The sequence below is a fragment of the Eschrichtius robustus genome, chromosome 13 (assembly GCF_028021215.1).
Source record: "Eschrichtius robustus isolate mEscRob2 chromosome 13, mEscRob2.pri, whole genome shotgun sequence".
NCBI lineage: Eukaryota > Metazoa > Chordata > Mammalia > Artiodactyla > Eschrichtiidae > Eschrichtius > Eschrichtius robustus.
Genome location: NC_090836.1, coordinates 59,248,398 through 59,262,538, shown reverse-complemented (window position 1 = coordinate 59,262,538; position 14,141 = coordinate 59,248,398). Strand labels below are relative to the sequence as shown.

General features: G+C 39.0%; 1 protein-coding gene across 4 annotated transcripts in view; it reads left to right on the top strand.

Moving 5' to 3' along the window:
* PTPRB (protein tyrosine phosphatase receptor type B) overlaps window positions 1-14,141 on the top strand; it is a 113,200-nt gene that overhangs the window by 53,727 nt on the left and 45,332 nt on the right. For all 4 annotated transcript variants that reach the window (XR_011075955.1, XM_068560562.1, XM_068560561.1 and 1 more), the window contains 5 exons: window positions 2,138-2,404; window positions 6,156-6,419; window positions 10,774-11,037; window positions 11,570-11,833; window positions 12,629-12,892. Coding sequence is in view for 3 of the 4 variants with exons in the window: in XM_068560562.1 (XP_068416663.1) it covers window positions 2,138-2,404; window positions 6,156-6,419; window positions 10,774-11,037; window positions 11,570-11,833; window positions 12,629-12,892 (1,323 nt within the window). In the remaining variant the exon portion in view is untranslated. The remainder of the gene's footprint in view (window positions 1-2,137; window positions 2,405-6,155; window positions 6,420-10,773; window positions 11,038-11,569; window positions 11,834-12,628; window positions 12,893-14,141) is intronic.

Sequence of the window (14,141 nt, the reverse complement as noted above, 5' to 3'; positions counted from 1 at the left end):
TTAATAAGTATGTTTGTACCTAAATCCAAAAGTCAGTGATTTCTGAGAAGGGTTGTGCAAGGTTCCAATCCCTTTGATTATCATAATTCTGGGAAGAGGCACAAAGGAGATGTATGTTGATCAAGTACCAACTTCAAGATCTGTGTAAAAGATTTGTCAATGGACAGGTTAAAAATCACAGCAGTTGTTTATTAGGTAAAGGGCACAGGCTCACAGGTGAAACAAATCAGGTTTTGGACGCCAGAATGACAATTTGTTAGCACTGTTGTATAGGCTAAGTTACTTACATTATGATCCTTGGTTTCCTCCTCTGTAAAGGGAATTAAAAAAATCAACTCTATAGAGTTTTGAATGAGTATCCAATGATATTACATCTATAAAGCATAGAGTCCATAACTGGCACATAACAGGCAATCAGTTGTTATCATTATCATTATCATTATTATTATTATATAATACTGTAACATATAGTATTGTAGCATTTTCATGTATGATAAGAATAGTCCTCTTGAGAATGTGCCAATAAAGAATTACCAGTTTCCTAGACTACAATCTAATCATCAGGTTAAAGGGATTTCCCAATACCACCCCATAACAACCATCAGCTCCAGTAGATCATGTGGCTTTGAGTTCTCACGGGGTAGGGACAGATAAAATAACATTAAGTAAGCAATCTTCAATATACGGATTGCCAACAAACACATGAAAGAATGCTCAACATCATTAATCATTAGAGAAATGCAAATCAAAACTACAATGAGATATCATCTCACACCAGTAAGAATGGCCATCATCAAAAAATCTAGAAACAATAAATGCTGGAGAGGGTGTGGAGAAAAGGGAACACTCTTGCACTGTTGGTGGGAATGTAAATTGATACAGCCACTATGGAGAACAGTATGGAGGTTCCTTAAAAAACTACAAGTAGAACTACCATACGACCCAGCAATCCCACTACTGGGCATATACCCTGAGAAAACCGTAATTCAAAAAGAGTCATGTACCACAATGTTCATTGCAGCACTATTTACAATAGCCAGGACATGGAAGCAACCTAAGTGTCCATCAACAGATGAATGGATAAAGAAGATGTGGCACATATATACAATGGAATATTACTCAGCCATAGAAAGAAATGAAACTGAGTTATTTGTAGTGAGGTGGATGGACCTAGAGTCTGTCATACAGAGTGAAGTAAGTCAGAAAGAGAAAAACAAATACCGTATGCTAACACATATATATGGAATCTAAGAAAAAAAAAAAAAAAAGGTCCTGAAGAACCTAGTGGCAAGATGGGAATAAAGACACAGACCTACTAGAGCATGGACTTGAGGATATGGGGAGGGGGAAGGGTAAGCTGTGACAAAGTGAGAGAGTGGCATGGACATATATACACTACCAAACGTAAAATAGATAGCTAGTGGGAAGCAGCTGCATAGCACAGGGAGATCAGCTCGGTGGTTTGTGACCACCTAGAGGGGTGGGATAGGGAGAGTGGGAGGGAGGGAGGGAGATGCAAGAGGGAAGAGATATGGAACATATGTATATGTATAACTGATTCACTTTGTTATAAAGCAGAAACTAACACACCATTGTAAAGCAATTATACTCCAATAAAGATGTTTAAAAAAAAAAAAAAAGTAAGCAATCTTCAAAAATAGCAGCCTTTTATGTATCTGCCAATCCCATACTCCTAATTTATCCCTCCCTCTCCTTCCCCTTTGGTAACCATAAGTTTGCTTTCTATGTCTGTGAGTCTGTTTCTGTTGGTAAATAAGTTCATTTATATTATTTTTTAGAATTCACATGTAAGTGATATCATATAATAAACAAAAATAGCAGCCTTTTATTATTTAAAATTTAAAAATCAAGACTACCTAATAGGCATGCATCATCTTATCCTTGGATCTGAAATAATTTTGATTTCCCATATAAGCAGCTTTTTCAGAGTGGTAGAGTCTCTGTAGAGGTATAGTTCTCCATATTTCACTTGAAATAAAGCTGAGTGTCTATATCAAAAAATATATATATATTTTTTTTAGCATTTTCAAGACTCCATTTTTTACTCATTTTTGTTATACTTCCTTAGGGTGACGAAGTGTCATCTGTTTTTTCTTCCCTGTCTATTCTGTTTTAGTGCCTGCCCAAGTGACCGGCTTGCATGTGGCCAACCAAGGCACAACAAACAGTCTATTCACTAACTGGACCCAAGCACTGGGAGACATAGACTTCTACCAAGTCTTACTGATCCATGAAAACGTGGTCATCAAAAATGAAAGTGTCTCCAGTGACACCAGCAGATACAGCTTCCACTCCCTCAAATCGGGCAGCCTCTACTCCATGGTGGTAACCACAGTAAGCGGAGGAATCTCTTCCCGACAAGTGGTGATGGAGGGAAGGACAGGTAAGAAGAGTGTCTGTGACCTATGGCGATCTGAGCACGTGGAACCTCCAGGGTATATCCTAGGCGTTTTAAAACATCCTAAAGACAGACCCAACTCTGATCTTCCTAAAAGCCAAGTTTCAATGCTATCCAGACGGTACATGTTGATCTCCCAGGAAGGGAAATTGGATGATGGGTGAGAGTAGGAGAGAATGAATTCTAAATTTTCTAAAATCTCCAATACATGTGTCAGAACTCCTAGAAAACCCTTTGCGATGACATGATAGTCATCTGCTACTTAAGCTTATTCCTTCATCTAGCCGATTTTCTTTGAAATATTTATGTCCGATTAAGGTAAACAAGTGATGAACTTTTTAAAAAAAGTATCTTCCATTCTCTTTCAATTCTTGGTTTCAAGACACAGGAAAAAAAAATGATCTCCAACTTCTATGGTCAAAAGTTAAGCTAATAAAATAACCCAATCCCATATATTTTCACAAGCAACATTAAACAGTGCTTAATACTGTACGCCACCTAAACAATGTTCCTTGACCTTAAAGAGCTCATAGTCAAATAGGGCAGAGAGCTAAGTAATCAAATAAATGTCATATGGTCATATGGTCATATGTGTCAGGCAGAGGTGCAGCACCAAAGAAGGGAATATAATTTTCTACACAACACAAAGAAAGAACATAAACAAACAATATAAAATGTATATTCCAGTTTCTTAGAAAGATATACAATTAAATAAATCCAATAGAAGCTTTAATAATTATTAGTGAATTCAAGTCAGTGACTTTGCCGGTTTAATTTCATATGATTATGTTAAGTTGGATGTCAGTCTCCTCCCTCTATATTTCCAATGCTCAGATTCTGAGTATCAGCGTCAGGTATCCATAGATATATCCTTTTCTAAAATCATGAATCTCACCTGCTTAATGAACCCAAGGACCATTAACTTCATTAACTCTCCCAAAAGAGCAACTAAGTCATTGAAAAGATATTTCATAGTCTAGGTAGAAATTCACTGATGTCTGCCCATTTCTGTCATTCTGTGGCAACTGATACTGTTGCCTGTGTTCTTCCTGATACCTTCCTTCTTCTCTTTTAATGGTTCTTGGCACCACCCATCAATGTAGCATAATTGGGGGTGAGGGACTGAAAAGCTTAGTTGGGGAATCAAGAGGCCTAGATTCTGCTCCTAACTCTGCCATTCACTTATCTATCTAAGCCTTCATTTTCTCTTCCATCCCCAGTAAGTCACCCCAACACTGGGTATCAGAGTGGGGAAGGAGAAATAACAAGTTGAGGAGAGGAGTTGAAAAGGATCTTGCATCCATTTCCCAGTGAGTTGCAGTTGTATTAGTCAGATTAGGCTGACTTATTTCCTGCTTATACAACTGTACAGTGTGGGTGTTCCTGACTGGACAACTCTATTGGTTGGTTCTTCTCTAAGCAGTAATTAAGGGACCCAGGCTCCTGCCATCTGTGGTTCTTCCTTCCTCATGAGAAATACATGATGCAGCCTCTTGCAGCCCTCAGAGGTCTCTCCATTTCTTCAGAGAATGGAGGTTATGGGGAGGAGGAAGACTACTAAAGCTGGAAGTAAACACATCACTTCCACCCACATTCCATTAACGGGAACACGGTTGTATGACTACACCGAACTGCAGGGGCGGCTGGGAAATACAGTCTAGCTGCGGTTCCAAGAGGAAAAGGAAATGGCTTTGTGAGCAAGTAGTCAGATGCTGCCACACAGGTCAATTGCCATCTTAAAATACCACAAGGACTGTCCAGCGTAAGGTGCTATACTAAAATAGTTTGATATCTGAGATCACTTGATAAGTGGGACTTGTAATTATTTTTATACCTATATTTTAATGGCAACAGAGGTATCAATATTTGACCATTATATAACAGAAGTATGCAAAAAAGAGACAAGAAATTCTTTGAAGAATGATAATAAAGTCTTAAGGAGAGGACAAGATATGAATCAATATAAACATCAGTTATTTTATTCAAACACATTGAGTGCAGACATTATCATGAGAAAAGAGAAAAATGGGATATCACTATAGAAACACAATAACTAGAGATTTTGAAAGGTGCCTCAATCAGTAAATTCTGTACGTGGTAGATTGTAAAAAAATTCAATGGCTAAAACCTAGATAATCATTACCATCTACTCAAATTACTGAAGTATTAGTCAAGGTTGAAATAATTCACTTATATTTCCACAGAGTTGAAACATATATATAAACCCTCCCAGCTTAGATAAGGTGGCAAAATATTTAAAATTGAAGATATCAGATGTGCTTAACAAATCTAATTCTAACCTGAGAAAATGCTCATTCTAAAGAAAAATAAATAAATATTATATCTGTTTTTTTAAACATGAATTTATATTTTGGTAAAACTATTAATAATTATATCTTTTCTAATAAAATGTTAATAGCTGCAAATATTCCCAGCAGTTTTGAAAAACAAGCATAGTTATTCTGAGAGCAACCAAGGGATATACAGATGGTTAGATGGATGAAAGAAGGACAGGGAAAAAAAAAGGAAGGAAGACATCAATACATAAATAGTATGGCTAAAATTTCAATGTTGTATCTGGGAAATGTCCATATGCATGGAACAGCATTAGCAGAATTATTTAGTAGAGTGCTGTTTATAATTTTGGTGATGGATAAGTGCTTGTAAATACAAAGAAGACTTTGGGGATAAAGTCAGAGCATATTAGACGAGAAGGATTCTCAGAGGTCATCTAGCCAAATCCCGTCCATTATATGTGATGTACGGATATTGACAATTATATGAAAATATATAGCTGAAGTCAGTCAACCAATGATGAAAACAGAAGTGCAGTTCATATATACTATATATTTTATTCTTATGTTCACTACTGACAGTACTATTTGTCATGCATTTATTTCTAATACATGGAACTATTATTCAATACCATGATCACTAATTTACAGACTGTACTTCTAGCCAGGGAACTCCTTAAAGTCATCCACATCTTTTCCATTTTTGCATACTTGGAAAATAGTTGGTTCTCAGTAAATGCTTGTGACGCTAAAACCCCAACTGAGAGAAGCATATAATTAGGGTGGACATCAGAAAGGCCATTATTGCCACAGCATGTCTTTCTGCCCGCAAGTCCGGTCTCCAGACTTAACTGCTTCCAGGATAGGCGTTTAGGTTTATTTCTCACCACTAGAGGGCAGGAAATGCTTTGCGAAGGGAAATACAACCCTTTCACCTGTGTAAATGATTAGACTCCCCAGGAATAAATAAATTAATCACAAGAAGGTCGAAGCTATCCCAATGTCTAAGACTTTTAGAAAAGCTATTGCACTCTTCACATTTCCCCTCAAAAACCTTTCTTTATTGATGGGTTTGGTTCAAGCTCTTTCATTTAGATAGTCAATGTCTGTTCCCTTTCCTACATAGGGGACTTCCTGACACATTCACGTAAAAAAACCTCCACTTAAAATACTTTACAAACAACCACACCATCAAAATGCAGTCGCAGCATCCTTGTATTTATGAGGCATCCAAAAGACTTCCTTGGATTTTTATCTTGGTTAATCTTATGATGTAAGAACTCTCAGCTTCCAGAAGCTACAGTGAAATCGTCACCCTTCCTTGACCTCATAGGTAATCAGATCTCCTGAGTCCACAGTCTTTTTGCCCACCGCAATAGATGACTCAGACTTTTGACTGTGCCTTTCTTTTTAAATTTTCTCCCCCCCCTGTTAAACCCCAGTCCCTTCCAGTGTGAGTGGAGTAAGGGTGAACAACTCTGGTCGCAATGACTACCTCAGCATATCCTGGCTGCCGGCTCCTGGAGACGTGGATAACTACGTGGTGACACTCTCCCACGATGGCAGAGTGGTTCAGTCCCTCGTGATTGCCAAGTCTGTCAGCGAATGTTCCTTCAGCTCCCTCACCCCCGGCCGCCTCTACAATGTGACCATAACTACGAGGAGTGGCAAGTATGAAAATCATTCCTTCGGCCAAGAGCGGACAGGTGAGGATCTCAGGAGGTACAGGCTCTATAAGAACCAGCCGGCTATGTGGTTCAGGGCATCACAGATCTGCAACAGTTCTGTAATGACGGGATTAAAGACCGTTGAGATCACAACATTATTACGGAGTCTTCATATTTTCACCCAAGAAGTTCCTTATGTGAGCAGATGTTACCTTTAAAGTAAGATGAACACCATTTTCATGGCTAGAATTCATAGTATATTCAAATATAGTAACAGGTATTTCTGTTTAGGGTTGCTAGACCCTGGCTCTATGGATGTTCACTAATTTAATCCTTGTAAAGTCCTTATTGAGGTAGTTGTTGTTATTATTCCCATTTTACAGATTCTGATAAGGTGCTGAACCAAGGTTCAGGGTAACTTGTCCAACTGTTTAACTTGTTAAACAGCCAGTGCACTTCAGATCCTGGATTTAAACCCAGTTCTGAATGACTCCAGAGCCTACAAAGTTCTCTGTCCTGAAATCCTTCCTGAAATGTCTGTTGGTCAAGACCACTGTTCATCCTTTTTCACACTAGGTGAAAATGTGAACCTTTATAATTCTGGGACTAAGAGCAAAATCTTAGCAAAGGCTTTGAAGGCCTGGTCTTCGATGTGCTGGAAAGAACTAAGTTTAGACAACTACCATTTTCCCAATATACTTATGCTTCCTGGGGTTTACATCCGAGATTTCTGCTTAAGGTGAGATTAATATTTTATCAAATCTTTCCTGCTGAGCTATGATTTGATATTTGCATTTTAAAATGTCAGTTTTTCCATGAGAATCTGGGACAACTGACATCATCCAATGCCCCAGCACAGGGTTTGGAGCCTAGTAGGCTCCAGAGTCATTCATTGAGTAATGAATGTTTGGTAAATGAATAATCAGAAATCACCTAGATCAGGGGTTTTCACCCAGTGCTTCGCGGGTAGACTTTAGGAAAGTAGTAACCCCCAAATTGTCCGTGAACTTGTTGGGGATAGGGCAGGTATGTGCATTTCTTTGGAAAGAGAGTGAATGGCTTTTATCAGATTCTCATAGTTTCTGTGACCTCAGAAAGTTAAGAACCACTGATTTACATTGTTACAGCATGCTAGCATTGAAAGTGTCCTTAGAATGATCTAATTCCATCTCATTTGAGATAAAGTCCCAGAGAGACACTGTGGCTTCTCCAAGGTCACACGGCTGAGCAGTAGCCAAGCCCTACTGCACTCCAGGGCTGTTTCCGCTACGTCATGCTCTCCCTGAAAGAACTAGTCAGGGATATAAAGAGATAGTCCCTACCCTCAAATTATTACGTATGCCGATAAGCACAGTACTGACTGAGATCTGATTTCTATTTACAAAGCAGCCTTATGTCAGTGTCTTATGTTGATTAATTTGGAGCCTAAAAATTGCCAGAAATTAAAGGATATGTCATCCAACCACTAGCCCCTTGCTTCCCCTTGGTGTCAATTCATGAATGTTTCCTATTCACATGACCTTCATATTGCAAGGCCTTGTGCTAGGATTGATTTTAAATGCAAGAAAAGTGATCCTTTATTCAAAGCACCCTTTTGATGCTTTACCAGCATGAACTTGGACTTGGCACGTGACTAATCAAGGCAAACCACTGCCCCTGACAAGTCAGTTTAACTGGAGAGTCGTGTCTGAGTTGTTGCCTTGTTGATTTTGGCTGATTGTCTCAATGCCTTCTACATTTCGGGTGAAAGTGTCAATATTTCTAATTCTGTATCACACCATCTCACCATACAGCAAGGCAAGTCCCACAAATTACCCCCAGTTCCACCTGGAGAGCCCCTTACTGACTTAGCATGGTATTCAGCCTGGTTTTTCTTCCTGCTTTGTCTTCAGTAAATTGCCTGGATCATTGACCTTTCTTAGCCCATACTTACAGTATCACTTCAGAATTTCTTCTGTACAAGTCTGTGATGACTAAATTCTAGCAACACTCTGATTGGTTCCAGATAAATATCTTGAAAAAGAGCACACCCGCCCTTGCTCCATATCTGTGGTGAGATATATTCCAATACAAAAACCAGCACACATAAGCCAACAAAGGATAGTAATGCAACTTGTAGGTGTTAAGAAGCTTCATGAAAAATGTAGCTTAGATACCAAAATATTGAGATTTCTGGGTCATTTCATGCTTTGGAAGAAAGTGGAAGAGAAAACTTGGACATAGGCGTGGCATGTGGTCAGAGCAGAAATCCCTTAACATAAACCAAACACAGACAGAGGCCACACGACCCAGAGAACATGCTAATATTAAGATAGAAATTTAGGGCCCTGGATCTGATTGAGTTCATACTTCTTTTTTTTTTTTTTTTTTTTTAAATTAATTTATTTATTTATTTTTGGCTGTGTTGGGTCTTCGTTTCTGTGCAAGGGCTTTCTCCAGTTGTGGCGAGCAGGGGCCACTTTTCATCGCGGTGTGTGGGCTTCTCACTATCGTGGCCTCTCTTGTTGCGGAGCACAGGCTCCAGACGCGCAGGCTCAGTAGTTGTGGCTCACAGGCCTAGCCGCTCCGCAGCATGTGGGATCTTCCCAGACCAGGGCTCGAACCCGTGTCCCCTGCATTGGCAGGCGGATTCCTAACCACTGCGCCACCAGGGAAGCCCCATACTTCTTTTCAGTGCTCCTTCTCATTAATATTTATAAAATCCAGTTATAGCCAAATAGTAATGAATCTAGGGCCTACTTTTGAATTAAAATACAGCCCCAAATGAAAAAATAGAATATCCTTAATATCATGCTCAAAATACAGAATTGCCTTATTTTACAGTGTTCCTGTTAACAAGCACTGATTGACTGATTGATCAATTGAGAAAAAACCCATGGGTATACAGATTTATTTGTTTGTTTGTTTATATGTTTATGGGGAATGTCAGGTGCAGAAAGTTGGATTAATCATAATTCTTGGTTCAGGATCCTGTGCATCAGTTGCCACTTTACCACTGCTATTTGGTTTTATGGCATTTAATTAAATTTAGACATTTAGTTAATAATTTTTAGTAATTTAATATGTACTTGAGAAACCACTACCCAAAATAAAAGCTAGGGACTTGATAATAATCTATATCAGATCATATATTTCACACCTCACTGGTCCACCCCAAAGTAACCATCATCTTGACTCTTATTTTTCTCTCTTGCCTTCCATCCTGCAGTTTTATTATTTATGTAATCCTAAAATTATATTTTTAAAATTTTAGTTGTTTTAATACAAAAAAGGTATTTTTTATGCAGTATGTAATCTTTGGGGACTAAGATTTTTTTTTTTTTTTTAAATAGGATAGCAGATTTTTTTTTTTTTAAATGGGGCAGAAGGAAAGAAGCTTTTTATTTATTTATTTATTTATTTTTGGCTCTGTTGGGTCTTTGTTTCTGTGCGAGGGCTTTCTCTAGTTGTGGCAAGCGGGGGCCACTCTTCATCGCGGTGCGCGGGCCTCTCACTATCGCGGCCTCTCGTTGCGGAGCACAGGCTCCAGACGCGCAGGCTCAGTAATTGTGGCTCACGGGCCTAGTTGCTCCGCGGCATGTGGGATCTTCCCAGACCAGGGCTCGAACCCGTGTCCCCTGCATTAGCAGGCAGACTCTCAACCACTGCGCCACCAGGGAAGCCCGGGGCCTAAGATTTTTCACTTAGTATCATCTTGATAAGATTCATCCATATTTTGTGTTTTGATATTAAGGGCGAAATCCATATTTTTGTGTTTTGAGTTAAGAAAAGTTGTGACTGCTGTATAGTATTTCACTGTGTTTATATACCATTTCATTCATCCAATCTCCTGTAGGTGTCATCCTCTCTCACACTTGGTTTTATCAAGTTTTTAAATTTTGCCAACCAAATGGATATAAAATGGTATTGTGCCATGGCCCTGACTTGCATTTCCTTGATCACCAATGATGTTGAACATCATTTCACATATTAATTACCATATGTGTTTCCTCATCTTCCGTTTTTCTTTTGGATTGTTTATACTCTTCTTGGTAACTTATTCTCATATCTTGAGTCACCAAGGTATGCTGGAATTATTAATATCATTGCCATCATTCATATTAATCATCAGTTATTATGTTTAATGCTCCATTTTGTATATGACACTTTGTGTAGGCTAACAACAGGATTAGAATTAATTCATCAGGTCTGTAAAAAGATCCATTTAATCAGTCCAAACAGTGTAACAATCTATCCCCTCCAGAAATTTGTGATCTGAAGGTCTAAGATTTTTCTTTTAAATGCACACAGTAAAAATCTACTCACTTTCCTTTATCGTCCTGTGTTGTCATCTGTGATCAATTGCTCCCTCAGAACCATTAAATCTCTAGCTGTTTTCTGTTCTCTTTTGCAGTGCCTGACAAGGTCCAGGGAGTCAGTATCAGCAACTCAGCCAGGAGCGACTATTTAAAGGTATCCTGGGTACATGCCACTGGAGACTTCGATCACTATGAAGTCACCATTAAAAACAAAAACAACTTCATTCAAACGAAAAGGATTCCCAAGTCTGAAAACGAGTGCATATTTGTTAAGCTAGTCCCTGGACGGTTGTACAGCGTCACTGTTACTACAAAAAGTGGACAATATGAAGCCAGTGAACAAGGGAATGGAAGAACAAGTAAGTGGAAAGATTGCACAATTTGGTAGTTGGTTGGGACTTGAAGGTCATCGAGGAAATAACTTATCTGAACCTTGAATTTTCTCTACTTACTGATCAGTAAATTACTTTCCCAGTTAGTCTCAGTTGGAGCTAACATCATTCAGCCAAGCCATGGCCTATAATTACAGAATATTTATTGGCAGATAAAAGCAAGCATAGTGGGGGAGCAGGAACACCAAATTTCTCATTTTTCTTCCCTGTCCTCCTGCATTGTGGCATTTAAAGTTCTAGATGTCTTGGTTTATCCTATGATTGAGATCAAAACTCATTTTATAATTATATTCTACCAATACTTAGCATATAAGATTTATGCCAGGAAAAAAAATACAATTTTAATAGTTGCTTCCAATTTTTCTTGTTTAATTATGCATGAAGTAGCTGAAGTGGTTTATTTGGGAAAGGGAGATGTTTGCCAGTTCTGTGAATGTGATTCATAAATTATTGTGTAGTAAACTCTGATCAGTCACTTTTCTGAAATGTCTTCTCATAGTCCCAGAGGCTGTTAAGGATCTCACATTGCAGAACAGGAGCACTGAGGGCCTTCAGGTGACATGGACACGAGCTGATGGGGACGTCGACCAGTATGAGATCCAACTGCTCTTCAATGATATGAAAGTATTTCCTCCTTTTCACCTTGTCAATACCGCAACTGAGTATCGATTCACCTCCCTCACACCAGGGCGCCAGTATAAAATTCTTGTCTTGACGATCAGTGGAGATGTACAGCAGTCAGCCTTCATTGAGGGCTTCACAGGTAATTGGAAATCTGGCTCTAGAACCTGACTAGATAGTGTGGTGTATTTAGCCTGTTGGGTAGCCAGGCGTTTTGGTTGAGGATTTAAAGGGCTACGGGGTTGGGAGGTGGCAAGAAGGGAGAAGGTTATCTTGATAGTGACAATAATGTTGTCCAAGCTGGTTTAACAAAACTAAAGTATGATGTAGGGGGAGAAAAAAAAAGCTTTCTGAAAAATAGCATTGAATTTATATGAATAGCTGTTGCCTGTGAGGCATACAGATTAAGTGTAAATAACCTGATTGGTTGGCTGGATGTTCCTTCTTTGGAACTCTATTAGGAGTGTTGCTATAACAGTTAACATTTATTAAGAGTTTACTGTGAACTAGACACACAGCAAAGTACTTTATATGTACATTTTGTTCAGTCCTAACAATTTCGTGGGCTGGTCGCTATTATTATCATTGCTGTTTTTCGGATAAGGAAACTTGAAACTTACAGGGGTGAAGCAGTTTGCCTGTAGTCCCACAACTAGTAAATGAGAAAACCAAGACTTGGACCAAGTCAATCTAATTAGCGCCCACTATATAACTGGCATTCTTCATTTCCACTCACTGGCCTTGATGTCCCTCTAAACTTCCCCCATCAACTTCAGCTCAAGCAGAAACGTCAGAGAAAAATGGTAGATTGATACCAATTTTTTTCATATGTATTTTTTCAGTAGATGCCAAAAGGTAGGAAGCACGAAACTTTTAGTTGAAAATTTCCACAGTTCATTCTCTAAGTGATGGTTTTTTAATTTATTTTCTTTTTTAGTTCCTAGTGTTGTCAAAAATATTCACATTTCTCCCAACGGGGCGACAGATAGCCTGACAGTGAACTGGACTCCAGGTGGGGGGGACGTGGATTCCTACACGGTGTCAGCGTTCAGGCAGAATCAAAAGGTTGAGTCTCAGACCATCCCCAAGCTTGTCTCTGAGCACACGTTCCACAGGCTGGAGGCCGGGGAGCAGTACCGGATCGTGATCGCCTCTGTCAGCGGGTCCCAGAAGAACCAGGTAGATGCGCTCGGGCGGACAGGTAAGCGTCTCCCTGGAGAAGGGCCAAATAGTTCTCCATAATGGGACAATGGATGGGCTTGGCCACTCACAAATGGAAAATATCCAAATTCAAAACCACTAAGTTCGTACAATTCAATGTGGTTTCAAGAGCCTTTCTCATATTTTTTTTCTTTGCATTTTTGTTTCTGAATAGAGCGATTCAAAAACAAATGAAAGGTAATTAGAAACCAAATCATGTGAATAGATTTTTATACTTGCTAAGGGATATAATAGCTGATTCTCTAACTCTGCGTGTTTCAATTTTACCCCTTTCTCAAAATTCTTTAAAGAAAAACACACCTATGCCATCTACTTCATTTGTGATGAATTAATAATGTATCTGTTTATTTATATTAATATCACTACTCACATAGTACTTTCAAAATAAAAATAAGCTATCAGCACCACTATAAATGCCAGGCATTTAAAATGATCTTTAGCCATACTACAAGGTAGAGATCATTATCTTCCATTAATAGATGAGGAAAGTAAGGCTTAGAAAGTTTATAAAACATTATCAAGGACACATGTAATAAGACCTAGAGCTATAATTCTAATCTAGGTCTATCTGGCTCCAAGCGTCATGCTCTCTCTACTGTGATACAATATGTACTAGATGTCTTCCATTCTCATGACCACTTATTTAGTTGTGGGGCATGGGCCTCTGTACTGTGCCCTTCTCTGTCTCTATTTCATACACGTATATCTCCAACTATATGTCAAGCACTACGTTAGAAAATGGGAATTCAGCAGCAAGATAGAGCCCCTGACCAAAGAAGCTTACAATATAGTGAAGGAGTCAGGTAAAAGGCAACTAAAGTATAGCACGATAAGTGCTAAAATAAAAGTAATGATAGGATACTATAGGAGCAAACAAAAAGAGTCAGGGAAGGCTTCCAGGAGGAGGTAACATTTTAAAAGACACTAAGAAATTATCCTGGTGAAGTATATGTTGATCTGGTTCCAGCAGAAAAGCAAAGGCCTGGATGGGAGAGAAAGCATGGCTATACACTACTTATGCTAGAATAACGATGTGAGCCATGTGGCCAAGTAGGTAAATGGACCTAATTTCGAAGGGCCTCGTATGCCTTGTGAAAGTGTTTAGAGTTGTGGGTAGCCATTAAAGGGCCATCAGCATGGCATGCTATGAGAATCTGCCAGACACTGTGTACAGTTAGAAACAGTGGGAAGGGCTTCCCTGGTGGCGCAGTGGTTGAGAATCTGCCTGC